This window comes from Halictus rubicundus, chromosome 2, assembly GCF_050948215.1.
Source record: "Halictus rubicundus isolate RS-2024b chromosome 2, iyHalRubi1_principal, whole genome shotgun sequence".
Classification (NCBI taxonomy): Eukaryota; Metazoa; Arthropoda; class Insecta; order Hymenoptera; family Halictidae; genus Halictus; species Halictus rubicundus.
The window spans coordinates 9,373,660-9,399,962 of NC_135150.1; the positions used below are offsets into that span (position 1 = coordinate 9,373,660).

Here is a 26,303-nt window from a genome sequence, read left to right on the forward strand (position 1 = left end):
GCGGAACATTCTAACCGTAGTCGGGCCGGCCAGGCACTCTCCGATCTCTCGCCACACTAACCCCAAGCAAAACTATACCTACTCTTTGAGATCCTGTATATCACCTGTAACCAATACTGAATTTGTTCAGAATCATGCACACCGACAACATTTAAAGATCATCAAAATCTAGGGGTGTGCGGGTACCCGAAATTTCGGGTTCGAGTCGAGTCGGGAAATTTGTTCGGGTTCGGGCCGGGATCCCGAAAGTTTATAAACTTCGGGTACCCGAAATGGCAGTCGGGTCGGGTCGGGTCGAGTCGGGGTCCCGAAAGTTTATAAACTTCGGATACCCGAAGTTAAAGTTGTATTTATATATGTACGTATAATGCTGTTTTATGATTTTTCAGTTCAATCTTTTTTTTCACTGGCAGGTTCAGAATGATTTTTGTATTTCCCGTGTAATCGGTACAGTGTTTACTACAAATGGAAATATTATTACAACCGATGATTGCAGAAACAGCAAGACAATACCTTGGCATACCTGCCATTCAAGTATCCAGCGAACGATTGTTTTCTGACGCTGGAAATATTGTCACATCCACGAGAACAAAACTTGTATGGGAAAAAATAGAGCAATTATGCTTCCTACACGCGAATGTAAAATAAAATACTGTTATTTCACATAATGTATTCGAAATTATTTCTTTTCGTCGCGAAGTTCGAGAACCGATTACACGGGAAATACAAAAATCATTCTGAACCTGCCAGTGAAAAAAAAAGATTGAACTGAAAAATCATAAAACAGCATTATACTTACATATATAAATACAACTTTAATTTCGGGTACCCGACTGCCATCGCGGGTACCCGAAGTTTATAACTTTCGAGATCCCGACCCGACCCGATCATTGCCCGACTTGACCCGAGGCTCGGGTACCCGCACACCCCTATCAAAATCCAAGATAGCTTTAGTTTTTTGTATAATTACCAAATAAATTTCTATTTCACTCCAGTTTGTAGCAATTAGTGAATTACAAGAAACATTAAAAACATTTTTATTTTGCAAAAAGATCCGCTATCTATTAATAACCTTCCAATCTACTTGTACATTTTAACTTCTCGGGTACTCGCATACTCCTACAGTTTTCTACTTTACCGTGTTAATTTCATATATACTCGAGTAGCATCAAAGATGCATAGGAAACAAGAGTACGGCGAAGTTGCAAACAGGCATTGCATCGAACGGTAATCGGTCATAAATAAACATTCACTTGTCAATCGTACAACGAAAGACAATTACAATTAGTTTAAACGTACAAGTGCTTTCGCACGTTGATCAGTCGGAATCATTACAATGTGCATTTTCACGTTCTTCTTTTATTTGACATTTATTACAAAACTTACAAACAAGAGATAATATATGAACAGTACTTAAGACGCGAAAAATTGTATAATAAATATGATTAACGAATAGGAGACGAGGTTCCTTAACAAATCCTTTTGTTCGATAACATCGAAGTCCTGTTGTAATTGCGTTTCTTGTGATACGCATTTCACCCTGTCTTTCGAGATCGTCATTACATTTAACTCGTAAACATACTTTCACGGAGTAATACTTTCTTTTCCGAGGCTAGTTATTATTTACGTCTTTCACATTAAAGAAACGTTCCCAAGTTGCCAGATAATTACAATAAATTTGCAGAACAACTTTCTCATTATTCGCTGTTCATTTTCGTCTATCGTTTTAGGTTTGCATCTTCAACGATTTTTTTAAATTATGCGAACGTTAGAAGAAAACTTGTAGACGCTCGGTTAATTTTCCCCGAAATTGTATGTAACAGTAACTTTCAACGTTTTGTTACGATTTGTAGCTTACTTATTTTATTATAAATTCGTTATCTTCGAATGAATAAAGAAATGATATTATCTGCCGTGATTAGCATTGTATTGCTTGAAACGATATTCCTATTTGTGCGCGAAAAAGTCTAAACATAGATATACATACTTTAAGAACACTTGGAAAATTTTTTAATAGACTGATCTTAATAACTAAGTAGCAAAATTAGTATCATTATGCGTAACAGAATTAAATAATTATTGGAAATACTAAAAGTCTACTGCTGGTAAAATAATAATTAATAATAATCTTAAGACTATTGATCCAAAAAGTATAACCCATGATTCACGGGTATACTTTAGAATGAAAATACTTTTTTGGTATATTGTAAGAGTTTCTCAAATTTTTCATTTGTTCAGTGATAATACGCGTTGTACGATGTTTAGTTAATTCTATAAATAATTGCACTTAGGTATTAGGTCTACACATAACACCTAGAAGTTACGTTTTCTTCGCTTAAACTTTCCATTTTGACAGCACCGAGGTTTCTGTGCATCTTACGCATATGCTCAAAGTATTTCCATTACGCATCAGTAAGTTGCAAATCAGGTACATGATATAGTGAATCATAAATACATGACGTAGTTAATTGCAGTAACTTACATCCAAATTTACGAGATTACTGTTAACAGTTTCCCCGGTGCCAACAATATTTTGCGTATAACTTTAACACTAAATATTGTTGTTACCCGAACATTATGATTAATTACAGGACGTCAAAATGTTGAAACCGTTGTAATACACCTTTGAAAATTAAATGACGGTAGCATTTTTATTTTTAGATTATTTTTGTCATAAGAAACTTCATGTGTAGAATGCTGGTATAATTAGCTCCATGTAGTTCGATCGTTATAATTTAGTTGCCCAAGTATTGACTTCAGTCTAGAAAGTTTGATTACTTTCGTTAAATTAGAATCATTGATCGTTAATTTATAACTAAAAAATAATTCTCTCCATCATATTTATGCACTCATTAGCTGTCACTAATGTTGAATGTTACCAATATGTTGAAATTTCTATCATATTTAACATCTACTTTTTGTGTTACATACAGGCACCTCATATCACAGTATGTAATATAACAGTAGTCCTTATACACCTATGAAACAGGTGTAACTGTACTCGTTGTAGAATATGTTATTCAAAAATGCAAGGTATGTACTATAATTGACATATCTGGTCTCTTCAATCATTTTAATGGAGAATTTGTGCTTGCGTTTGTTTATTCAACGAGAAGACAAATTTGACCTCCAGCAAAAAAAAGGCAATGTCAAAAGGTGGACATATGAAAGTATGACGTTATACTATTCGTAGTAAGAACTATATAAAATATTCCATAAAATGGCAGCAGTCATAAGAACAGTGTAGGTAATAATACTGACCCACCATACAACTTTCTCCCACGTTCGCACTTCTAGATTACGAAGAACATTTATGCCTACAAGTAATCCTGCAATGGCACCAGCAAAATGAGCAACATAACCCACTTGATCGTTTGTGTCTAATACATAGCGATGATATATTGCTTGGCCAATATCAAACGAAGTCACAACGAGAAATACTAACAATTGTAATACAGCAAATTCCATTTGCGACCAGTTCATTAAAATAGTTGCCACGTGGGCAGTGATTAATGCGTACACACCACCCGATGCACCTGCTAAATACACCCTAGGATCAGATACAGATGTACCAAGAGATCCTGCTACGACACCTGCTATGTAAATGGTCAACACTCTCCACCATTTATGCACCATTTCTAATGGAATACCCAGCATTACCTGCACAAGTAGATTTACCACCAGGTGAAATACTCTGTTCAAAATAAGTATAACAATTAGTTTCTAACATAATCATAGTTGCATTTTATAGTCATCAAATTTTGAATTTTACATACCCCACATGTACGAACATGTACGTTAGATACCTCCAAGCTTGGAACCTTTTATGTGGATTATAAATAAACAAAGTAGCTGCAGGCCCTTCTACAGATAGAGACTTATGTGCAATCACATCATACAAAAATAAAGTAATTTCCAATACAGATATAATTATCATTGCCAAGGCAGGAGGTTTGCAAGTATATTCCTCTTCGTACTGCCCATCTGGATAATCACTGGAAGGTGTTTGAAAGACAGTTGGTCTTTGTGGTACCATAGAGTGTACGTATCGTTGTACAAGATGACCAAAAACACCTTGCATATCCTTTCTATGAATCTATAATACAACATTAGAAGCGATAATGGTATTATAAATCATTATAATTAAAAATACATACCATAGCTATGAATTCTGGGTACTCCAGATATCCAGAATCATCTAAGTCTGCATTCTGCATAATTACACGGACAACCCTGGTTGGTATGTCATTGGAATAAGTAGAACTATGTATCATAGCTTTCAATTCCTGATAAGAGATTTTTCCATCGCCGTCGAGGTCATATTTTTCAAATATAGATTTCCAATGCTGAAAGTATCGAAACAATAGATCCACAGAAATATCATAAACGTTATAGAGGAATTAATACAAATTATAAATGTAAATATCGTTTCTTACAGAATTATTATACTGCAAGGGAATTGTTACTCCCGATTCTCCTCCTTGATTGCTTGTCATTCTGATCAGCTTGAAACCTCTGTAAAAATATAATAACATTCACCAATAGCTCCATAAAGTTTTACATGTTTAACATTCAGCACAGAAAAGTTGTACAGCATTGTACATAAAATATTACATTCTGTGCATAATATCAACCCGTTAAAAAATTTAATAACACTAAAAAGTATTTCACTACGTTTATTGAAATTAACAATAATTTACACGATTCTTTGATAAATTCCACATCGAACACGTCCGCGATGTGTATAAAACACGATATGAATGAAACACACGTTGTACACACACGGTATATGAAAGCGTTTCTTTGACTGACTCGTCGGACGAGTCGCTAATAGATTGATTTCTATGTGCCATTACTCATAGAATGATATCGATCTATTTTATCTTATCAGAAAGATATATTATCAGTAGAACGAATGCAAAATTGTAGGAATGCATCGTACCGGTGAATATAAATTCTGATTCAGATTTCAAGAATGTGTTGTGTGTGTGCGTATATTTCACTTGACTGTATTCTTAGCCTTAATACCTACGAACACGTTGAGAAAATCCTAACCAGTACGATGACTAAAATTATCTTTGAACAGAATTCTCCATTTCTTCACAATTATTACATCACAATAAAATGTACGTGTTATCCGTATAACGGGATACGTTTATGAAGGCTGCACACGCCAGTTCGTCGTCAACGTCGCAACAGGTGAACTCGACCAAGCGTCGTGCGAATAGAAAGTACCGCAATGTTGAGAATCGATGGTAGATCGTTGGAATCGTTCTTTTACCGATTCTCGATATTATTATAACCATTTTTCTCATAAGATAGAATATTTTTTTTAAGCATCCGTAAATAATCTATTACATTCCTAACAACGTGATAACGGTTACATATATACCTTAAACCTTCAAAAAATATAAAATTATTTTAACTCGAACATTTTTCAACAATTCCATTTTGTACCTATACCAATGGCATAGACATTTCTATAAACAGATTTTGTGACAAAAACAAGAGACTACCGATTTTTCATGACCGATAAAATAAAATTGTTTTTTTTTTCAAGTAATTAGAGTCGCATCTCCAGGAATGATGCTATTACACAATGTCACGGTTTGTCGTCGCAGAATTGTTAGTCAGAAATAATTAATCGTAAGTGCATGAGAATTTCTTCTCTTTGTATATGTACGTTTCTATTTTTGTTCATTCATCATTGCATCATTAGTTTTGCGTCTAGCAAAAGAATAGCGTACATATACATACATGTACGCTATTCGGGTAGTCACGCGGACGTGAAAGGTTCCTATAAAGCTTGTTTTTACTGCATACAAGAGTTCCGTCTTGAAAAGCTGACTCAACAGGATACAGGGATCTCCCGACTACGTTTCATTTCTAATTTGAAAGCAACGCCGAATAACCGGCTTCCATGCGCGCAGGTGGACATAAACGAGCACGAAACAAAGCTGTTTCGTAGTGTTCGACGATACCTACCGTTTCGGCTCATATGCTGGCCCGATATACGGAACGGTTTCATTCAGCACCGATCGGACAAACGTTCATTTAATGCATTTGAATATAGGTGTTTATACTGACCGATCGTATCAGCACAGACACGCATCGGAAACGAAACAAAAGAAATATTATTGAAGTATTATTATATTGAACGGAATCGTTCTGTGTCTGTGCGGATACTATAAATCGGCCTTTACTGGTGCAGATACTTACATTGCGCGGTGCGCGGCTCTATGGTTACTAAGCAACAAGGGAATCGACAAACAATACATTATCGGGAAGCTACCGACGGTTATTTTCAAACGGTTCACTAATCGAGTCAGTGTACGAATCTGCTTTGTCTCGTACAGATCATTCCCGGTAATTATAATTTCCCTTCGACGCTAAATCAAATGTCCACCAAAATACATAAGAAAAAGATATCCTCCAACTACCGGGTCAATGAGCCTATAAATAACTTCAAGATAAGGTAATGAATACATATATTATTAGATAATTGAAATACAAGAATTATATTGTATTAACGATGAGTAGAAATCATTGTTACCGTCATTCTGAACGTACGGTTGTTTTTTTTTCTTTTCGACGAAAATTGTACAGTAAACGTGTCGATCGGAATTAGATCCTGGCCATCTGGCAGAGATTGTTTCTACCTCCTAAATTGTATTTACCTTCGACTTGTTTATTGTTCCAGAGTCAAAATCGTACAGCAAAGACCTTTGCTTGCAGAACTTCTCGAGGATGAAGAAGATACCAGAGACTCGAATTTTGTTGAAGAAGAAGATTGTATTTTCGGTTGGCAAGAGAAGGTATTCAGCCCGTTCGAAGCTGATTTTTACAAGGACGAGAAGAATTGCATGACCGAGCTGCATAAGTCCTATTGTCAACGAATCAACGAGGAAAATGTTAAAGGCTCTCAGCTATACACCTACACGCAAGGGGACTCGTATTATTCGAAGAATGAGTCGCTGACGAGACCATGCAAGACAAAATTGTCGTGCAGAAACGAAACGGCGTTGCCATCTTTGCAAAATCGTAAACCATTCTCCGAAAGGTATAACAAATCGGTAGTCGACGATAAGCCTGACGATACGAGGATACGCTCGAACCATTATGTCTATATGGAAAGAGCTACGATGTATGTCATGGTTGATTTATCTCGAAGAGATAAAGGTACGCCAAGTCCGGACCAGGATTCCGAAACGGTATTATGTGTCATTACTTGTGATCGATTGCATAAAATTTTATCCATAAATCCTAACTTCACAAACGGCTGTCCTTACGTTGTCACGAATTCCAGTGGTGTCGAATTTAATTATTGGATCGAACATGTTTCCGAGAAACCGACACCGGAAGAGTTGCAAGAAGAACGGGACGAATTGCAACGTGTAAGATTAACGAAATACATATTTATTTGCACTGTTACTCATATTTCGATTGCACGTGGTTTGTTTACTTTTCGAATCGAACGACGCGATATTTTTCATATTGGAAGTGTGATTTTATATATACATATAAATACGGTATACATGCGGTATATATATATTTAATATATTCATTTCCACAAATGAATTGCAGAAATGTATTTGGAAGATTCAAATAGTCTCGCGCAACTAATCGAAAGTCGATACAATCAATATTTTACGTACCCCACGTAGGAGATTTCGGAGATTTGTCGCATGACTCTCTGTGGACTAAACATGTTTCTTGAATTTCATTAACATTTATCACTGGCACCGATAATCCTTCCTCATCATTTGAAATTCTGTTGCACGCTAAATCGACGTTAGGTTCAGCTTGTATTCCGTGGAAGTATATTCGAGAAACATGTACATTACCACGTTTAATTTAATAAATTCTTTCATTTTGTTATATTCGAAAGGTATAATAATTGATTAATATAGTTTTTAACAATATTGAATACGCGAAAGATGTAACCTAACCGTTACACTGTGGTCCCACAGCCAACTGAATTCTGTGGCGGTGAATAGTTGCTTGAACACTCTCTATGTGTTTGTATTGTCGGATTTATATATGTGCATCCATCTGACCACACATATATGCTGTTTATACGAGCCCCTTACAGCACACTACATCTGTACATCGAAGAAAATGTGTATCTACTTCACGCACGAAACGCTTGCACTGTATAATTCATTTCAAATATTTTGAAATAATCATATCACGCGTATAATATAGGGATCTATTATACTGCCATTTTATTAAAAAGCAGTAAATTGTTCACTGATATTAAATAATAACATTTCTTAAATATTATTTTTGTTACAGGAAATCAAGGAGAGATTAATGTACAAAGAAGCAGAAATATCTCACGGTTTCCATTTAACTGCGCCACACGTACAAAAACTGTTTATAAAACTTGATATTCTGTCTGCTCATGAATTTATTTTTGATGGACTGTGCGTTTCTTATTATATCCAGTTACCAGAACATTGGAGTACTGATCAGAATGACAGACTATTTGGAAGGACTCAAAGGTGTAACTTGAAAAACAAATCAGCATATTTTGGATATGCTACTGAATTGTCATTAGATTATGAGTCAGACAATGCATTAAATGTCAAAAAGACTTTACCATCTTGGCCTAAATTATTGTTGTTGGTTGCATCCCTTGATATATGGTCACGGTATAATTATTTAATTATTAGTATGGAATTCGTAGTTTATATAATTATTAAATGTAAAGTAAGTATTATATCGTTTCAGATATCGTACCGAGGGATACGCAGTGGTACCTTTGCCTACACATCCAGGTATATACGAGTTTAGTATTCCAACATGGAGACCAACAGGAAGTATTATTAATTCTCTTCGGAGATATTTCACAGGAGGTACTTACGAATTGGATGATATAACTTACTGCAATATATCTGCAGGACATGAAAATAAAATATTAAACAAGTCGCAAATAAAGGTGACACCAAACGGTCGTGTAAAGCTCAAAATGAACATCATTTACCAAACTCATACTTCTCTTAAAATTGATGATCAGCTGGATTATTTTCAAAACTTAAGTACAGATAAACTTATGACAAATATAGAAAATATTTTTGAACAATTTAAGGCAGCTAGGGAACGCATGATGCGAGTTAGACATCTTCATATTTAATTGATTAAGTTAAAACGAGGCGATCTGTGATACTATTAGAGAAATAACAATATGTCAAATCTTATAATATTGTAATATTTATTCCTACAATTATAAATATCTTTCATACAACATTATAACTAAAGTAATGACTTTTGATTTATATATGGCGAATGATATTAAAGATTCTATTATCATTATTTCAATTTTTTTTATTACTTTCGTGTTCTAGAAAACTACTGTATTACTTAATGATACCAAATTGATAAAATTTACAGGGTGTTCGATTTCATGTAGTACATATTTCAGAGAGTGATTCTACAAGCTAAAATGAGACAAAACTCGAGAGTGACGAAAGTACGACATAAGCTGCATCGTCAAACTATTAATAATTAAAAGGCCTTTAATAATTAATAAGTTACTTTATATGCATAAGTAGGAAATAAAACCATAACGCAATGTAGTCACTTAATATTCACCTTATTTGAACTTGCATAAACATCATGTAAAATATTTACTACACTTAATAGAGCATCTTGTATATGATACATAAGTTTTGATAGATTATATTTATACAGTAGACAATGAATAATCTGTTAAAGTAATATTTCAGTTGGTTCACTGTTGTTTATAATCCATATAGAATTAAGTAGCGTGAAAATGAAGATTTAGAGAACAATCTAATACATTTTCTAGCATATTTAATTAAAGGACTAGAGTAAAAGTGCAAACATGATCTCGAGAGGCATATAAATGTTACTGCCTTTTCTTTGCAGCTTTTACTGCTTTTGGCTTTTGCTTCTCTTCTCCAGACAGGAAAGACGTTATGAGTTCAGACATTTCTGGTATTTTGTATTTAGTCAGATTATTCAAATGTTCCATTTCCTGAAAGAATAGAACCAATAAATAAATGATTAAAAAAATGATTTAAAAAATGATAAAAAATGATTCATAAAATTAAAGCTTTAATATTTATGATGCTTAAATTATGTAGTACCAACCTTTCTAGCATCTGGATCATTCATAATTTTTGGTCCAATCATAAGTAATAGCAGTGGTAAGATCATCATCAAGACCTACAAATAACATTGAAATTAATAATAATTATTTTCTTAGTTAGCATTCATGTAATAATAAAATGACAAACGTACCATTGAGTTAAACAAAAAGTCTGTTACTTTCCACTGTTCCCTAACTTGGAAATAACGGAATGGTGTAAGTGGTCTCATTTTTAGTGGATAAGGAATTTGTATAACTTGAGAAGTTTGTATTAAATTAACTTTCCTGGCTCTAAATCTTCCTTTTGAATTGATTTCTACTCTTACTGGTTCATAAACACAGTTGGGATTTACAATCTCGATAACATAAGATCCAGATGGCACATTTGAAATAATAAATGTTCCATCTTCCCTGAAAGAATAAACATATTTGCATTCATAGAAGCATCATTAATTTATAAATCAAGTATGATATAAAATTGAAATATTTTACTTATTACAATCCTAACCTGTGCAGAATTTAAACCGAAATCTAACTTGTACAATTTATGTTTAATAACAGTCCTAGTAAATCATGATATTCACTATAAACTTCACTTTCACTAATAATTGAAAGTGTAAACCATTAATTTACCTCAAAAAACCATAATGTTCTCCACCATTAACCATGACGTGTGTCATTAGCTGCCAACCATTCGGGGCTTTGTTTTCCCATGGAAAAACTTTCCCTTCGATAACGTATAAATCCGTTGACACTTCTTCGTCATTTTCAGCAGATACATATTTGTCCGAAATGCTAACAATAATGAAAACGAGAAAAATTGCAACTTTGTAAACGATCATATTTCATGAGCTAACGTGATGCTTGTACGTGTCAGTAGAGAAGATTCTACTCAATTATACTGGATTCTACTCCGTGAAGTATCTGCGAGCCTATGGAATCAGAGTGGCCAACGGTAACAAATTGTAAAACAGGGTTTCACCACAGACGAGGTATAGGCCAGACCTACCATCCAATGTATTTTTGTGGCCCACTTTTTTAGGGTCACGTAACTGATGACCGTGTGCCTCCCTGCGGACGTTGCGGACTGCGATATTATAACCAGTTATAACCTTCAAAACGTTCTTCATATTGTCTTAATAATAAATAAATTGACTTGTATTGAAAATTCGATTAATAAGCTCAGAAAATATTGAAAAAATATTGAAAAAAACTTTGCTCAGTGTCAAATTAATTTTAGAAATAATTTATTTAAATTGAGCGGCACTCAGTTAACTTATTCTTCAGTTTATTCTTCGAATTTTACTTCGTGCATTAATTATACATTTTTTTAAAGTTTGTTTTAGGATAGTGAAGTGCAGAGCAGAGCAGCAGCAACTGTAAAAAGTGTACAAAATAAGAAGATAAAGATATTATCATTATGTATTAGTTTGATATTATAATTATCTGTTACATGTATAAATATGCATAATAATACATGTATTATTATGTTTTGAAATAAAATATTATTAAAATAATGTATTGTTGCAAAACATATTATATCCTTTAAGTATAAGTTTACTTCTAAATTTAAAGTAATCGTACTGTACAGTAGGTATATGTGTATGTGTATGTGTGTAGAATCGTATAGCTATATACAGGGTGAGTCACCAAACGTTAGCACCTCAAATATCTTTGTTGTTTCTAAAGATACGTAAAATATGGTAAGGACAAAGTTGAATGGTACAATGGGGCTGACACGATGCAAAAAAAATTTTGTTTTTATGTCATTTTTTTGGAGATATGAAGGTCATCTTGACTTTTTTAAATGGAAAAACATCTTCTTTAAACACCTACAATGATAGTCCCTTTCATTAGGAATTCAGTGACTATAATTAGTCCAAGGTCATTCAAGGTCAAGGACAGAAAAAACGTATAAAACTAAAATATGGAAGCAGAATACGTTTATCACGGTTGAGATTTCCTTGTAGGAAATAGTAAACATACTATGGTCGTAGTTAAAGTAAACATACTGAGGTCCTTCAATGTTATTCAGCATTCTTATTTACTATCAGTATGTTTACAAACGCGATTCCGCTATGTTATATTCGATGACTGAAAAGTGTGATATGATCACGATTTACTGTGAATGTAGAAAAAATGCAGTGCAGGCCCGACTACTTTATGAAGAAACGTACCCCGAGCGAAACACTCCTTCTAGACATACTTTCACTAATACGTACAGGTTGTTTCGAAGTACTGGAAGTGTACATGCAAGACAGTACAAATGGAAGAATCCCACGACTAATGAAGACAATGGAATTAATATTTTAGCAGCTATAGCTGTCAATCCTCACGTGAGTACGAGAAAAATTGCCCGGGAAGCAGGCATAAGTCAAAGTAGCGTAATACGAATTCTGGCCCGACATAAATTTCATCCGTTCCACATATCGCTCCATCAAGAATTGCACGGGAATGATTTTCAAAATAGAATTAACTTTTGTCAATGGGGATTGCTTCAAAATCATTCATTTTTTTCTAATGTCTTGTTTACGGACGAAGCAACATTTACTAATCATGGCTCAATTAATCTACAGAACGCCCATTATTGGTTTGTGGATAATCCGCACTGGCTGTGAGAAATTGATCATCAAAGACAATGGAGCGTAAACGTGTGGTGTGGTATTTTGAACGACAAAGTAATTGGACCATATTTCGTTAAAGGAATGATGACGGGACAGAAATACGCTCAATTTTTGCAAGAAGATCTGCCAATTTTGTTAGAAGATGTCCCTTTACAAAATCGCTACGATATGTGGTACCAACATGACGGTTGTCCTGCTCATTATGCACGAGTAGCAAGAGAAACGTTGGATTCTCGATATCCAAACCGATGGATTGGACGAGGCGGAACAGTTTCATGGCCAGCACGTTCGCCTGATTTAAATCCACTGGATTTCTTTTTATGGGGTCTGCTAAAAGAGACCGCGTACACGGATGCTCCAACAACAGTTGAAGATATGCGTCAGCGTATCATCACAGCATGTACGAATATCACGTCGGATACACTTATCAGAGTTCAACATTCCTTCAGAGCTCGTTTACAACAATGTATCGACGCAGACGGCCATCATTTCGAACATTTATAAAATACAGGTATTCTGCTTCCATATTTTAGTTTTATACGTTTTTTCCGTCCTTGACCTTGAATGACCTTGGACTAATTATAGTCACTGAATTCCTAATGAAAGGGACTATAATTGTAGGTGTTTAAAAAAGGGTGGTTCCATTTAAAAAAGTTAAGGTGACCTTGATATCTCCAAAAAAATGACATAAAAACAAAATTTTTTTTGCATCGTGTCAGCCCCATTGTACCATTCAACTTTGTCCTTACCATATTTTAAGTATCTTTAGAAACAACAAAGATATTTGAGGTGCTCACGTTTGGTGACTCACCCTGTATACTCTAATAAATTTTAAAGTCAGAGTGGGGGGAGAAGGAGGAAAATGTTTTTGGACTGTAAAGGAAGTGAGGCAAGGGTGCCCACTAAGTCCACTACTATTCACGTTGCTAATGGCAGATGTAGATGAAGAGTTGGAGACGGGAGGATGGGGGGGGGGGGTAAAAATTGGAGGGAAGAAAATTTATACGCTAGCGTACGCTGACGACATAGCGATGCTGGCGGAGGACGAGGAGGGGATGAGAGGGATGATGGGAAAGATGGAGTGGTATCTGGAAGGGAAAAAGCTACAATTAAATGCGGAGAAATCCAAAATGATGAGATGTAGGAAGGGCGGGGGGAGATGGAAAAAGGTGAAGTGGAGGTGGAAGGACAGGGAGATTGAGGAAGTAAGAGAGTATAAGTACCTGGGGTACGTGATAGCGAGGAATGGTGGACAGGAAGCGCAAGTGGAGGAAAGAGTGAGGAAAGGAGCAGCAATAATGGGGAAGGTGTGGGGGATAGGAAAAAGGAGGTTTGGCAAAGATTGGGGTAGGAGAGTATGGCTCTTTGACAAGTTGATATGGTCGGTAATAAGCTATGGGGTGGAAATTTGGGGATGGAAAGAGAGGGAAGACATGGAAAGGCTGCAGGAGAGATATCTAAGGTGGGTCCTGGGAGTGGAAAGAACAACACCTCCTGAAGGAAATGCAGAGGGAGCTATTGAGGGGAAAGGCAGGATTGAGGGCGTGGGGATACGGGGAGAAATTAGCGGAAGGGAAAGGGGGGAAGCTGGCGCGGCTATGTTGGGAAGAAATAAGAAGAAGGGATAGGGTGGGAGGGGTAAGAGATGGGTGGGAGAAGGAGAGGTGGGAGTTCTTTAAGGAGAGGGGATGGTCCGGGGAGGGAATAAATGAAATGATTGAGGGAAAAAGGGAGAGAATCAGTGAGGAAATAATTAAAAAGGAAAAGGAAAGACAAACAAAGGAAAGAAGGAGTAAGATAGAGGACTCAAGGTCAAACAAGTGGTATGGGATGGTGAAAGGAGAGGGACTGCCGGGGTATCTTAAGAAAGGATGGGGGGAAAGTAGGTGGAAGAGAGTGGCGAGATTTAGATTAGGATGCGAGATGAGGGGAGAGTGGTATTGGATGAATGAGGAGCAGAATGCATGCAGAGTGTGCGGATGGGAGAATGAGACGTGGGAGCATGTGTGGGAAGTGTGCATGAGAATGGATGAGGAAAAAGGGTGGCAGGAGAGAATATGGGAGGTGTTGGAAGATGAGAGAAGAGGTGAGGAATGGATGAGAAAGGTGGAAGAGTGGAGAGAGGGGAGAAAGGAAAAGAGAGGAGTGGATCATGAGCGACCGGAAGGGGAGGTCCGAATAGGTAGGGAGGTAAATGTAAGGCTATTAATATAAGGTCTTTTGTATATAGAAATCTCTCTCTTTCTCGCTATATAGTATATAAGTCTAGTATAAGCTAAGTTAAAGTTAGGTTAAGTTAGGTTAAGATAGGTAAGGATTAAGTTGGGTTAAGTGAAGATGGAATGACGGGGATAGAAGGAGAAGGTGATGTAGGGAAAAAGAATTTGTAACCCTTAGGGGAGGCAAAAATAAAAGTATATACTCTAATAAATTTCATTATTTGGGATTGAAAAAGATTGAAGAATATTTATAATAAGCAGTTTTGAACATTTTTTAAGGATAATTAAATTTAAAAAACAAAAAAGAATTATTTAAAAATACAAAATATATTTCAGTGTACACCATTAAACTCGATTTTTTTTTAATTTTCAGTCTAAATTTCACTTTGATATCTTTTTTAGTTCAAAAGTTATAGCAAAATGCCTTGCCGAACCGGGAATCAAATGCGCTACCTCCAGACAGAGTTGGGCACTATTTAGATCACAAATTATTTAAATAACGATTCGAATAAAAGACAGTTTATCTTCATTCGTTGTTCGAAGGTACGAATAAAAAAGGATCTTTATTCGATGAGTATCGAATAAATACTTTTATTCGAGGAGAATTTATCCGACAAATAAAGAGAATTTTTTTATTCGAAGCAGGTTTGTTCGAACTACGAATAATTTTTTTATCTTTTATCTGTAAAAGTTTGTTTGTTTATCTTTTATTCGAAGGCTTCGAATAACTTTTGCCACCTCGAATAAACAACGACGAGCGCCGAACTTCAAAGAGCCAGCGACTGACAAACGGCATACAATGTAAGCAGATCGAGAATCCCGCACGAATGTAAGTTTAAACTTTTAGATCTTTCAATATACTCCATAAAATTGCGACGAGTGAATTGAGGGGCTTTTCTTGATGATAATGGGTTCAAATTTGAGTGTAAAATTGAATTATAATTCCTAAACTCACCACTCTAAATCGTAGTGGGCATACCAAAACCTCTGATTTTTTTAACAGTCGATATTTCAGAACAGTCTATCCTTATACCTCGTCTGTGATGATAGGTCTATCCTTATACCTCGTCTGTTATTACATCTTACGTCTGTAAATTATGGACTGACTTTGTCTCTATGCGTTAAATCGTATTATAAATGTTATAATACATACATACAGTGAAGTCCGTTTATAACGATATTCCAGGGACAGAAAAATTACGTCGTTGTAAACAAAATTAAAACATTGAGGTTTTGTATGTGTTAATATTCTAATTAAGTTGTTACCACTAACAAAAACAAGTATGATATATTCAAATAATCATATCTTTATTGATGATAAGAAATAAACAAATGCTATTAAATAAATAAACAAATAAACGGAGTCGTTATGAGCGAAATGAAATCCATGATAATTTGTGTGGAAACCAATCTTAAAAGAGGGAATAAGACGCAGTATGCCTCTCAGTCCCATCAGTATCGGCCTTGACTCGGCTTAAAACATATTGACGCTAACATATATTTAGTTACCAAAAAATAAAACTAGTTTATTATAATACCAGAGAATACTGTCAGTTAGTCCTATATCTAAATTCTACTATATTACATATACTATTATATAAAATTGTTTCTAAATTTGCAATTCTTTTGGTACATCTTATGTGTTTTTGTTTAAGCAATTTCACCTTATTCTGATGTGCTCTTTGCATTCTTGCTATCTGCTTCCGCAATTATTTTTTAGTCGGAAAGTGAAATATCTTCCGTGGTGACATAGAAGTACATTTATCAATAGATGACATTTTTTATTGGTGCGATTCCAAGAGGTCCCTGAGAGGGACCGCGAGGCGAACTCCCTCTCCGCAAGAAGATTGGCCTCAAGGGAGACGTCTCCACAGAGGCGTTTGCATTACACATGCGAATGATCGACTTCAATTCATTTCGAGGAAGCAAACCGCACAAACTCTTTCTAAGTTCGCGTGCTTAGCATTTATACGAAGTAAGAACTGGTAGGTCATGAACAGACGCACCAGCCGATTCCTATATAATAGCTCGATTTTCTCGAAAACGAAATCTATGTACTACAAGATCGATGACAACCCGTGTAATTTCTGGATATGCTACTATTAATTGAAGCCAAAAAATCGATTTTTGAAGTTAGTAATTTTTTTATCTTTTTTTTCGAAAATCTCTCGAAATTACGTTCACAAGATTCGTGTCACTGGAAAGTAAAGAAGGGAATTTGTTCTTAAAAATTGATTGCTTTATTGATAAATGTGACAAATTTCAATAATCGTAGATGCATTCTATACCTTTGAACTGGGGTATGTCTGATAAAAAAGTTGGCCTCAAAATTGACCTTGAACATAATTTTCAAGATCAATTTTTTTTATTGCATCGTTTAGTACTCGTCACGAGGAACGAAAGTCTCACAAGAACCATAGGTCACAAATGAACTGTTCTTTTGTTAACGACCTTAAAGTTTCTAAAACCAGTTTATTCTATATATCTAAAGGTGTCCCAGTATTGGGTACAACCGTGAAAAGAAATGGCAATGGAAACATGAAATAAATTTTTTTCATTTAAGGATATGTTTTCAATAAAATCGACTTTCAAAATCCATCAAGTTCACGTGTCTAGCATTTGTAAGAAGTAGAACTGGTAGATCGTGATCAGACGACTCAGTCGATTCCTATTCAACAATAGCACGCATGGTCACAGAATTTTCAAGCTCTATTTTCTTGGAAACGAAACGTCAAGTGAAAAAAATTCATTTCATTTTTTCGACTTATTTGCTCATGTAGAATTACTCTCTCCACGGTGGTACTCAATACTGAGACACCCTGTACACACATGGAATAGGTACACACCCTCTACACATATTAAGGGGGCCGGCAGGCATTTGGCCTGACTGTCACGCTATGTTATCTTGTGCCTTTTTTCTAGACATTTTACGTCTTAAATAAGTAAGTAATCAATTAAGAATGCATACCACCGTGTTTGTACATGTCTTTGCTACGTCTGTATAGAGCCTTTTTTTCGATTCGAACACTAAATCTCTCGAAATTAAGGGGGCCGGCAGGCATTTGGCCTTGACTGTCACGCTATGTTACGCTATGCCTTTTTTTCTAGACATTTTACGTCTTAAATAGGTAAGTAATCAATTAAAAATGCATACCACCGTGTTTGTATATGTCTTTGCTACGTCTGTACAGAGCCTTTTTTCGATACGAACACTAAATCTCTCGAAATTAAGAGAATCTCTCTGCGGCAGCCATCTTGTGACGTCATACTTGCTTCAGAAAGCGAGTTTTCTGCCGAATATTACAAATTACTCCACGATGAGGTAGAAATTCACAATTTGGGCTCTGTACAGACGTAGATTGGACTTTTAGGAAACACAAGTGACCACTTTTAAACTGCTCATTGCAATATTGAAGCGGCAGTTTGTCTAGATTTTGACCCTTGCATACGTATATGAATTTCAAACCATGCCGGCCCCCTTAAGTAGTTTACGGAACTTTAAAGTCGTTTCGTAAAAATACTGTCCATTTGTAACCTATGGTTCCTCGAGTACTGAACGAGTAGTAAACGATACAATAAAAAAATTGACCTCGAAAATTATGTTCAAGGTCAATTTTGGTGTCAACCTTTTTAACAGATATTCATTAATCGAAATCAACGAACCATTTCTTAACACAGTAAGAGATTGAAAATGTGTCCGTTGCAAAATATTTTTCAATCATCCAAAAGAGTTAACCCTGCTTCCGCTACATTTTCTCCAAGAGTACTTCCGACAATCCCACCGGCAATTCCAAGTCCAATTGCACCCACCACAGCACCAATAGGAGCACCCACAGCTACACCCACTGGACCAAACAAAGAACCAATCGTAGCGCCAGTGCTTGCACCAGCCCATGCACCTCCACCACCTGCTGCGAAACCACCACTCCAACCACCAACCGCGGATGCAGTTGTTTTAATAGTTTGCACAGGTGCTTTTTTTGTACGCTTTACATCTTTCAGAATTGTCTCCATCTTTTCTATACTGTCTTTTATATTTTTTTTTCTTTCCAAATTATTTTCGCCTTCAAAAGTTTCCTTCAGTTTCTTAATGGCATCCTCCAATTCTTGAATTATCTCGTTTGCATGTTCGTTCACGAATTTGTCGTCCCGGATCGCACAACCAATTCGCCAAGTCTCGACTGCTACAGAGGCTACAGTTAGTGCAACACCTGCATATTTCAAAGTGCTGTTGAGAACTTTGGCACTATGAAATACCCCCTGGGAGACCCCGATATGGGGATTTTTTCTGTTGAGAAACCCGTTCGGATCTGATCGATAGGATTCCTCTTGTGGTATATCATTGGGCTTCGACATTCTGATATATTTTGCTTGTAATATATGTAAACCTACAATATGTAATAAATATACATTATAATCTAACTAAGATAAACAAACAAATTATTATTATATATACAAACCCCTCGTGCGTCCCTCCCTAACCGATCATGTGCGCGGCTTATGCTGTGTATCCACATCCACGAAGCGTCGTGTCATACTACGCGTTCGAGTAAGCTTCGCAAAGAGGACGCTTATTATGACACGCGCGACGCTTCGTGGATGCGGATAGACAGCATAAGTCGCGCACGGGTCAGTTATGGCGGAGCGTACGACGGCACGAGGTCCCGTGAAGGTGCGCGTTGTACAAAAGAGACGTTGGTGGGGGAAGCGTTTTGCCTGCGGCAGGTATAACAGTGACGCACAACAGTGACGTATCTATATTATGATGTCAAGGTAGCGTAGCCATAGACATTACGGGGCGGAATCCTATGTCCAGTTTTAAATGTAACAATATTAATTGTGCCAATTTTGAAATAGATTCGCGACATCTCCAACTGTATAATGCACAAAATTTGTATAAAGAAAGCACATGTGATAGTAATTAGTCGAATGTGAAAAGACTGAGCTAAATATGTGCAATGTTTTGTTTTCTTTTATGTATTTTATTTATTTTGTTTTTATTAGGTAAGGAACCGAATGTGCAATGTTTTATTTATTATGTTTTCATTTTTTCCGAAAAGAAAGCTAACTGTTCAAGGTTTGGTTTGTTTTATGTATTTTTTTTAAATTTCAGTATTCGGTAATTATAAGTTTATGTATTAACGTAAGTTTTGTTTTAGTTATGACCGGTTTAAACAATTTTATCAATTATATGCGTTTTTAAAAAGAATATAATGTAATTTTGGTTTTGTGAATACTGATAAGGTTTTGGCAGTTTTCCTTACCCTTGCATCAAATGGTAGTATTCTTTAATTGCTTCTGCCAAATAAAATATTTTATTGTTTTATTATGTATTTTGCTTAGTTATTTTAGCACTCTTCCCTTCCCCATCCTCCAAATAAAGAATAATTGTGAATTATATTATACATATACACACAATTTTTATGTATTTATATATTCTATATTAAATTTTTATATTTCATATGTATATACAAGTATGTACACAAGTAACAGGGACCAAACATAACAGTTACTCTTTTCACTTTCTTTTTCAATTTCTTTTCACTTGTTCATAATAATTATTGATGAGAAAATTCATTTCAGTTGCTTATTTAATTACTGAGTTGTCTACTCCTTTTCGGATGGAGCAGGCCTGTGAAATTCATCGAGAAGGTTTGGTACAACAAGACGAATCAACAGACCATAAGAACAACACAAAATCTGAAAAAAAAATTTTCAAAATTTTTCTAACTGGGAAAATTAGAAATATAGACTCCTGTATTTATCAAAACCAGCATGCATAATTCACGCTGTGCCCGCAACTCAGGTTAGCGTTGAATGAACGCTCTAACGTTCGTCTGCTCTAACGTTTAGTGATTTTCGATGTAATTTGTCAGCAGAAAATTTGAAAAAACTCATATTTGTCACATTAAATTTTGATTCTAGCAATTAATTTTATGAATAAAAAATTTATTAAATAATTGATTGTCTACCATTTGAAAGTTGTACTATTTAATAATAACTATTACAAATTTCCTTCATAAATAACTGTTATTAGCGATCGAAATGAATTTTTCTTAACGATAACATTTACCAACAAGAGAAAAATTTTCGGTTACTTATAATCTTTATTTGTAACCAATATGATTTTAGTCGATCAAATACTTGTTATTCCATGACTTTTTTTCTTTTTGGTTAGAACAGTTATTTTTATTAACAAATTTTTAAAATTTCCTAGGGCGATCAAGGTACCCCATTTTATCAAAAATTTTACGTTACTGAAGCTATAATCGCCGCGCACGCGCGAGAAATCTTGATCGATATCCCAGCAGAGGGCATACGTGCCTGTACGTGCTCATCACTGGTATACGCAGTATTCATGAGGTAGTAGCGATAGTATTTCGCGAATGTCTCGAAAACTATTCATTTGCGCCAAAAATGACAACTACATTTCGTGTTCAGCATGTTAAAACGAATAGAATGACGTATGTCACGCATGCCTGTTATACATATACCCAGTGCAGATGTTCAAAATGTCTAGCTGCATAACAGATTCAAATTTCATCAATCTTTCTATATTTCTATATCAATCGTCTATAAAGTAATGAATTATGCAACTATATGCCACCTGTTGTCGTTAGAATAAGAAATTCGTAATTCAATAGTCATTGGTAACTTACAGAAACGCAAATGTAAAGAATGGTATTCGCTTTTTTATGCTGCACAGTAATCCTTGTCGTTTTACGTTTTCGTTGCTGCATTAAATCGGGTCTTCCCCCATTACCACTTTTTCCCATTCCGTGAAGTACGCAAGAATGTCTACTATTGCGTTACCATACAAACCTGTATGGATTTATTGGACAGCAATCTTAATATATAGTTCGCCATAGTACACATAGATGGCTCGCACGACGCAATAAAAGATAGGGAGTTGATAAAATATTGCAATCATGGAATACTCAAGATAATGCTCATTTATGCCTTCGAATAAATCTTCGAATAACTTTTGCCAGCCCGAATAAACGGCGGGGAGGTCCGACGAGCGCCGAACTTCAAAGACCCAGCGACTGACAAACGGCATACAATGTAAGCAGATGGAGAATCGCGCAGGAATGGAAGTTTAAATTTTTAGATTTTTCAATATACCTCCATAAAATTGTGACGAGTGAATCGAGGGGCTTTTCCTGATGAAAATGAGTCCAAACTCAAGTGTAATCGAACAATATTATTGATACGTAATGTTACCATAAAAATTACAATCTTATGGAAGATAGTCCAAATGATGCCGTGTTTGCAGTCATTTTCACCAGCAAAAGTCCCTCAATTCACTGGTCACAATTTTATGACGGTATATTGAAAAATCTAAAAGTATAAACTTTCATTCGATGCGGGATTCGATCCCGGACCAAAAGATTCTTAGCTGGAGAATTTTTTTTAATTTAAAATCTCTTTATTTGCATAACAGTAACTTACAAAGTATACATAACAACAGCAGTCTTATATATGTTTGTACTTTAACATCTGTTCTTGTAGTCCCTATCACAATGATTTACCTACTTACTATATTTGTACGTCTAATTACATTATATAGTAGATATATAATATATTTCTAACTGACTATTCATACTACGTTTGTACATTATTGCAGTTGCGGTTTTATTTCATGTTTGGAGTTTTTTGTAGGAAAAAGAAAAGAATAAAAACCTACTTATTTTAAGTTCAGACTTAGCCTCTGATCCTGTTTGTTTGTTCCTTATTAATACTATTGCTTCTACATCACATTAATATATCTAGATATTTTCTAATTCTGTATTATATACATTTAAATATTAAATATATTTTTTAACTCTATATTATATATGTCGTAGATTAAGCATAGTAGGTTAAGCATTTGTCGCTAAATGGAAGTTGCCGAAGTCGGCTGCCGAGTGCTCGCGCGTGTATTTACATTGTTGCGCGGCCGAGACGTTTGATCGGCCGCGACAGTCAGGATCGGTTTCTCTGGCGCGCGCCTGAAACGTTTGATCGGCTGCGACAATCAGAATCGGCTCCTTTACAATGCCTGCACGTGGATGGAGTGACTCTGCGGAGTGGGGAAAATGCGAGGGAAGGCACTCGATGGCCCTAGACCGGGCGACAGATTTTGTTCAGCTCTCGAACGATCGGGATCAGCATCTCCGCAGAGTCAAACCGTCAGATCGCTTAGCAGCCCGACACGCGACAATGAGACGCGAGAACACCGAAGCGCACGGGTCGCGTTCCAACGCTCGCGCTACGACATATACGTTTAATTATTTTCTAAGTCTTCTATCTCTATATTATAAAATGGAAATTTGTACTTTATCTGTTGGTCCTTTATTGCACTTAAATGCTCTTGCATCAGATTATTTAATGAAGGGTTATTCTTCAATTGTGTATTACAAAATGTTTTCGCTAGGTAATCTATATAGTCTCCTAAATACTCAATCTCTGCTTCTGAGTGTAAATCTTTTATTTTAGTATATCTATTTTTGTTTGTAATTAATCTTAGGCATTTGTTTTGAAAGCGTTGTACTTTCAAAAGGTTTGTATTTGCTGTTGTTCTCCATATAGGAGCAGCATATGTTATAATTGGCCTTATTATTACTTTGTATATTAATCTAGAATTTTTTGCCATGAGTGAATACAGATTTTTTGTAACTGCGTAATTCTTCATGATTATGCTTTTAGTATGCTCCCTGAACAGTAATTTTGAATCTAATGTAAGCCCAAGATATTTTACGCTATCTTTAACCTGTGCTATTTCATTATTAACTTTTAATGGCGTCATGATTCTATTGCCGTTTACTTTTTTGGAGAATACTATAACTTCTGTTTTGTCTGCATTTAGTGTTATTTTCCATTTACTAAAGTATTTTTCTAATTGTGTGATATGAATTTGTATTTGCTTAGCTGCGATTATTGCATGAAACGACTGTGCATATATTGCCGTGTAATCTGCATATAATGCTATTTTTGTTTTTGCGAATGTTGGAATATCATTAATAAAAATAGTAAAAAGTGCTGGCCCTATTATCGATCCCTGCGGTACTCCTGCTGCGATTATGTTTTCATTTGTTTTGGCATTATTTATTTTAACTTTGAATTTTCTGTTTGTCATGTATGAGTGTATTAGTTTGACTAACACGGGTGAGTATTTGTAACTGATTAGCTTATGTATTAATCCATGTATCCATACCTTGCCAAATGCTTTCTCCATGTCTAATAATAGCATTGTAGTGATTTTATTCTTCTTGAAGCCTTTAATAATATCATTTGTAATTCTGAAAATTTGCTGTACTGTACTATGCCTATGTCTAAAACCAAATTGTTCGTTTCGTATTATGTGTAATGTATTTTCATGTTTTTGCAACCTTTTTAGAATTATCTTTTCCGTTACGTTAGCCATAGTTGGTAATAAACTGATAGGTCTATAACTAACCGGCTTTGTATCTGGTTTTCCTGGTTTCAAGATAGGGATCATTTCTGCGATTTTCCATTGTTGTGGGAAGTAGCTAAGTTTGAAAATGGCATTAATAATGTACATTAACTGAACTATTGCTTTTCTGCTGAGGGTTTTCAATACTATGTTATGTATTTGATCCCGGTCCTGGTGCTTCCATTGAGAGACATACTTGAGTGGTATCATCGTCGACTACGCATAGCGACGGCCCTGGCGAGTCGTGAAAAGGCTGCAATGGCCGTCTGGCGCGAACGCGTCGCGCACAAGCTGTCAATGAATATTTTCTTAACCTTCTCGTATACTAAGGGAACCAAATACTTTTCGTGAATGGTTTCTTTACCAGAAATGTCTGTAGAATGCATTCCAGTATAGTAAATTCCTGCTAGATAAAGGAGTTTTGCATAAATACAAAAATAGAGCGTACAAAGTACCAGCGTCGGAACATTTTCAAACTTTAACAACCATTTCCAACCATTAGGAAGTACGTAAAAAATATAATTGCCTATATGGATATGTAGAAGAGAGTCCCCTCTATCTCTTGACTCAAACTTGAACTTTCTCGCGTATTTAGTTTTTACGTAACATGTCATTTTTTATCAAAATCATGCATTTTTACAAAACCAATACTTTTCGAAAACGTTGCGCGATAGAGCAATTCTGCTTTCGGATTTGGTTCTAGAATGACAAAGTGTATAAGAATCACGCAACAGGTATTGCAAAACAATTTTGGTGTTGGACAGTGTAATACTGCCATCGGTTTTCGAGGAAGAAAACCGCACAAACTTTTTCTAAGTTCACATGCCTAGCATTTATAAGAAGTAAATCTAGTAGGAACTATTTCTAAATAGCTTTCTTAATAGCTCGATTTTTTCGAAAACGAAACCTCTGTACCACAAGATCGATGACACCCCGTATAATTTCTGCATTTGCTACTATTGATTGAAGCCAAAAAGTCGATTTTGTAGTTAGTAATCCAGGCTCTTTCCTTAAGCTTTAAAAAAGTTTCTGAAAAAGTAATGAAATATTTATTTTTCTGTTCGAAAATCTCTCTCGAAATTATGTTCATAAGATTCGTGTCACTGGAAAGTAAAGGAGGGAATTTGTTCTTGAAAATTGATTACTTTATTGATAAATGTGACAAATTTCAATAATCGTAGATGCATTCTATACCTTTGAACTGGGGTAGGTCTGATAAAAAAGTTGGCCTCAAAATTGACCTTGAACATAATTTTCAAGACCAATTTTTTTTATTGCATCGTTTAGTACTCGTCACGAGGAACGAAAGTCTCACAAGAACCATAGGTCACAAATGAACTGTTCTTTTGTTAACGACTTTAAAGTTTCTAAAACCAGTTTATTCTATATATCTAAAGGTGTCCCAGTATTGGGTACAACCGTGAAAAGAAATGGCAATGGAAACATGAAATAAATTTTTTTCATTTAAGGATATGTTTTCAATAAAATCGACTTTCAAAATCCATCAAGTTCACGTGTCTAGCATTTGTAAGAAGTAGAATTGGTAGATCGTGATCAGACGACTCAGTCGATTCCTATTCAACAATAGCACGCATGGTCACAGAATTTTCAAGCTCTATTTTCTTGGAAACGAAACGTCAAGTGAAAAAAATTCATTTCATTTTTTCGACTTATTTGCTCGTGTAGAATTACTCTCTTCACGGTGGTACCCAATGCTGAAACACCATGTACACACATGGAATAGGTACATACCCTCTACACATATTAAGTAGTTTGCGGAACTTTAAAGTCGTTTCTTAAAAATTCCTAAAAATAACCTATGGTTCCTCGAGTACTGAACGAGTAGTAAACGATGCAATAAAATAAATTGACCTCGAAAATTATGTTCAAGGTCAATTTTGGTGTCAACC

At 35.4% G+C, this 26,303-nt stretch overlaps 4 protein-coding genes across 11 annotated transcripts in view; 1 reads left to right on the forward strand and 3 right to left on the reverse strand.

Moving 5' to 3' along the window:
• Positions 1–1,480: 1,480 nt before the first annotated feature.
• Positions 1,481–8,147, reverse strand: Rho-4 (rhomboid-4). Of its 4 annotated transcripts, none has more exons than XM_076805006.1 (5): positions 7,656–8,147; positions 4,437–4,515; positions 4,158–4,346; positions 3,777–4,096; positions 1,481–3,694 (listed from the first exon to the last, which is right to left on the reverse strand). In XM_076805006.1, exons 1-5 carry the CDS (start codon positions 7,706–7,708, stop codon positions 3,184–3,186), a joined length of 1,152 nt encoding a protein of 383 aa, XP_076661121.1. In that variant the 5' UTR covers positions 7,709–8,147; the 3' UTR covers positions 1,481–3,183. The 4 variants fall into 4 exon arrangements, with proteins under 4 accessions (XP_076661121.1, XP_076661127.1, XP_076661123.1 ...); XM_076805012.1 differs by lacking the exon at positions 7,656–8,147 and adding an exon at positions 5,029–5,366; XM_076805008.1 differs by lacking the exon at positions 7,656–8,147 and adding an exon at positions 4,615–4,953.
• On the forward strand, positions 6,159–9,780 carry Mks1 (Meckel syndrome, type 1). 2 transcript variants are annotated; one of them, XM_076804999.1, is made up of 4 exons: positions 6,159–6,475; positions 6,701–7,394; positions 8,296–8,654; positions 8,734–9,780. In XM_076804999.1, the coding sequence occupies exons 1-4, from the start codon at positions 6,399–6,401 to the stop codon at positions 9,134–9,136; spliced, it is 1,533 nt and encodes a 510-aa protein (XP_076661114.1). In that variant the 5' UTR covers positions 6,159–6,398; the 3' UTR covers positions 9,137–9,780. The 2 variants fall into 2 exon arrangements, with proteins under 2 accessions (XP_076661114.1, XP_076661117.1); XM_076805002.1 differs by having other exon boundaries at positions 6,736–7,394.
• Positions 9,196–11,062, reverse strand: Emc7 (ER membrane protein complex subunit 7). The gene is made up of 4 exons (XM_076805022.1): positions 10,748–11,062; positions 10,267–10,525; positions 10,117–10,191; positions 9,196–10,000 (listed from the first exon to the last, which is right to left on the reverse strand). Exons 1-4 carry the CDS (start codon positions 10,954–10,956, stop codon positions 9,872–9,874), a joined length of 672 nt encoding a protein of 223 aa, XP_076661137.1. The 5' UTR covers positions 10,957–11,062; the 3' UTR covers positions 9,196–9,871.
• Positions 11,063–17,520: 6,458 nt separating this feature from the next.
• The window catches only part of LOC143365163 (uncharacterized), a 28,950-nt gene continuing 20,167 nt past the window's right edge, over positions 17,521–26,303 (reverse strand). Inside the window, exons 4-5 of one of the 4 annotated variants that reach the window (XR_013084507.1) lie at positions 26,127–26,302; positions 25,517–26,070 (exon numbers count right to left, since the gene is read on the reverse strand). Coding sequence is in view for 1 of the 4 variants with exons in the window: in XM_076805080.1 (XP_076661195.1) it covers positions 18,672–19,345 (674 nt within the window). In the remaining 3 variants the exon portion in view is untranslated. Of the gene's footprint in view, positions 19,346–25,516; position 26,303 lie in introns of those variants that run through there. The other 3 variants (XM_076805080.1, XR_013084506.1, XR_013084505.1) reach the window with 3 other exon arrangements.

Excerpts from the sequence above, each read along its gene's own strand:
- Mks1 (XM_076804999.1), top strand. The coding sequence starts at position 6,399 with ATGTCCACCAAAATACATAAGAAAAAGATATCCTCCAACTACCGGGTC. Across the intron at positions 7,395-8,295 it reads AACGGGACGAATTGCAACGT|GAAATCAAGGAGAGATTAAT; the intron begins GTAAGATTAACG and ends TTTTTGTTACAG. Across the intron at positions 8,655-8,733 it reads TCCCTTGATATATGGTCACG|ATATCGTACCGAGGGATACG; the intron begins GTATAATTATTT and ends ATATCGTTTCAG.
- Emc7 (XM_076805022.1), bottom strand. The coding sequence starts at position 10,956 with ATGATCGTTTACAAAGTTGCAATTTTTCTCGTTTTCATTATTGTTAGC. Across the intron at positions 10,192-10,266 it reads ACTTTTTGTTTAACTCAATG|GTCTTGATGATGATCTTACC; the intron begins GTACGTTTGTCA and ends TGTTATTTGTAG. Across the intron at positions 10,001-10,116 it reads ATGATCCAGATGCTAGAAAG|GAAATGGAACATTTGAATAA; the intron begins GTTGGTACTACA and ends CTATTCTTTCAG.
- Rho-4 (XM_076805006.1), bottom strand. The coding sequence starts at position 7,708 with ATGTTTAGTCCACAGAGAGTCATGCGACAAATCTCCGAAATCTCCTAC. Across the intron at positions 4,516-7,655 it reads TCCGAAATCTCCTACGTGGG|AGGTTTCAAGCTGATCAGAA; the intron begins GTACGTAAAATA and ends ATATTTTTACAG. Across the intron at positions 4,347-4,436 it reads CCTTGCAGTATAATAATTCT|CATTGGAAATCTATATTTGA; the intron begins GTAAGAAACGAT and ends CGATACTTTCAG.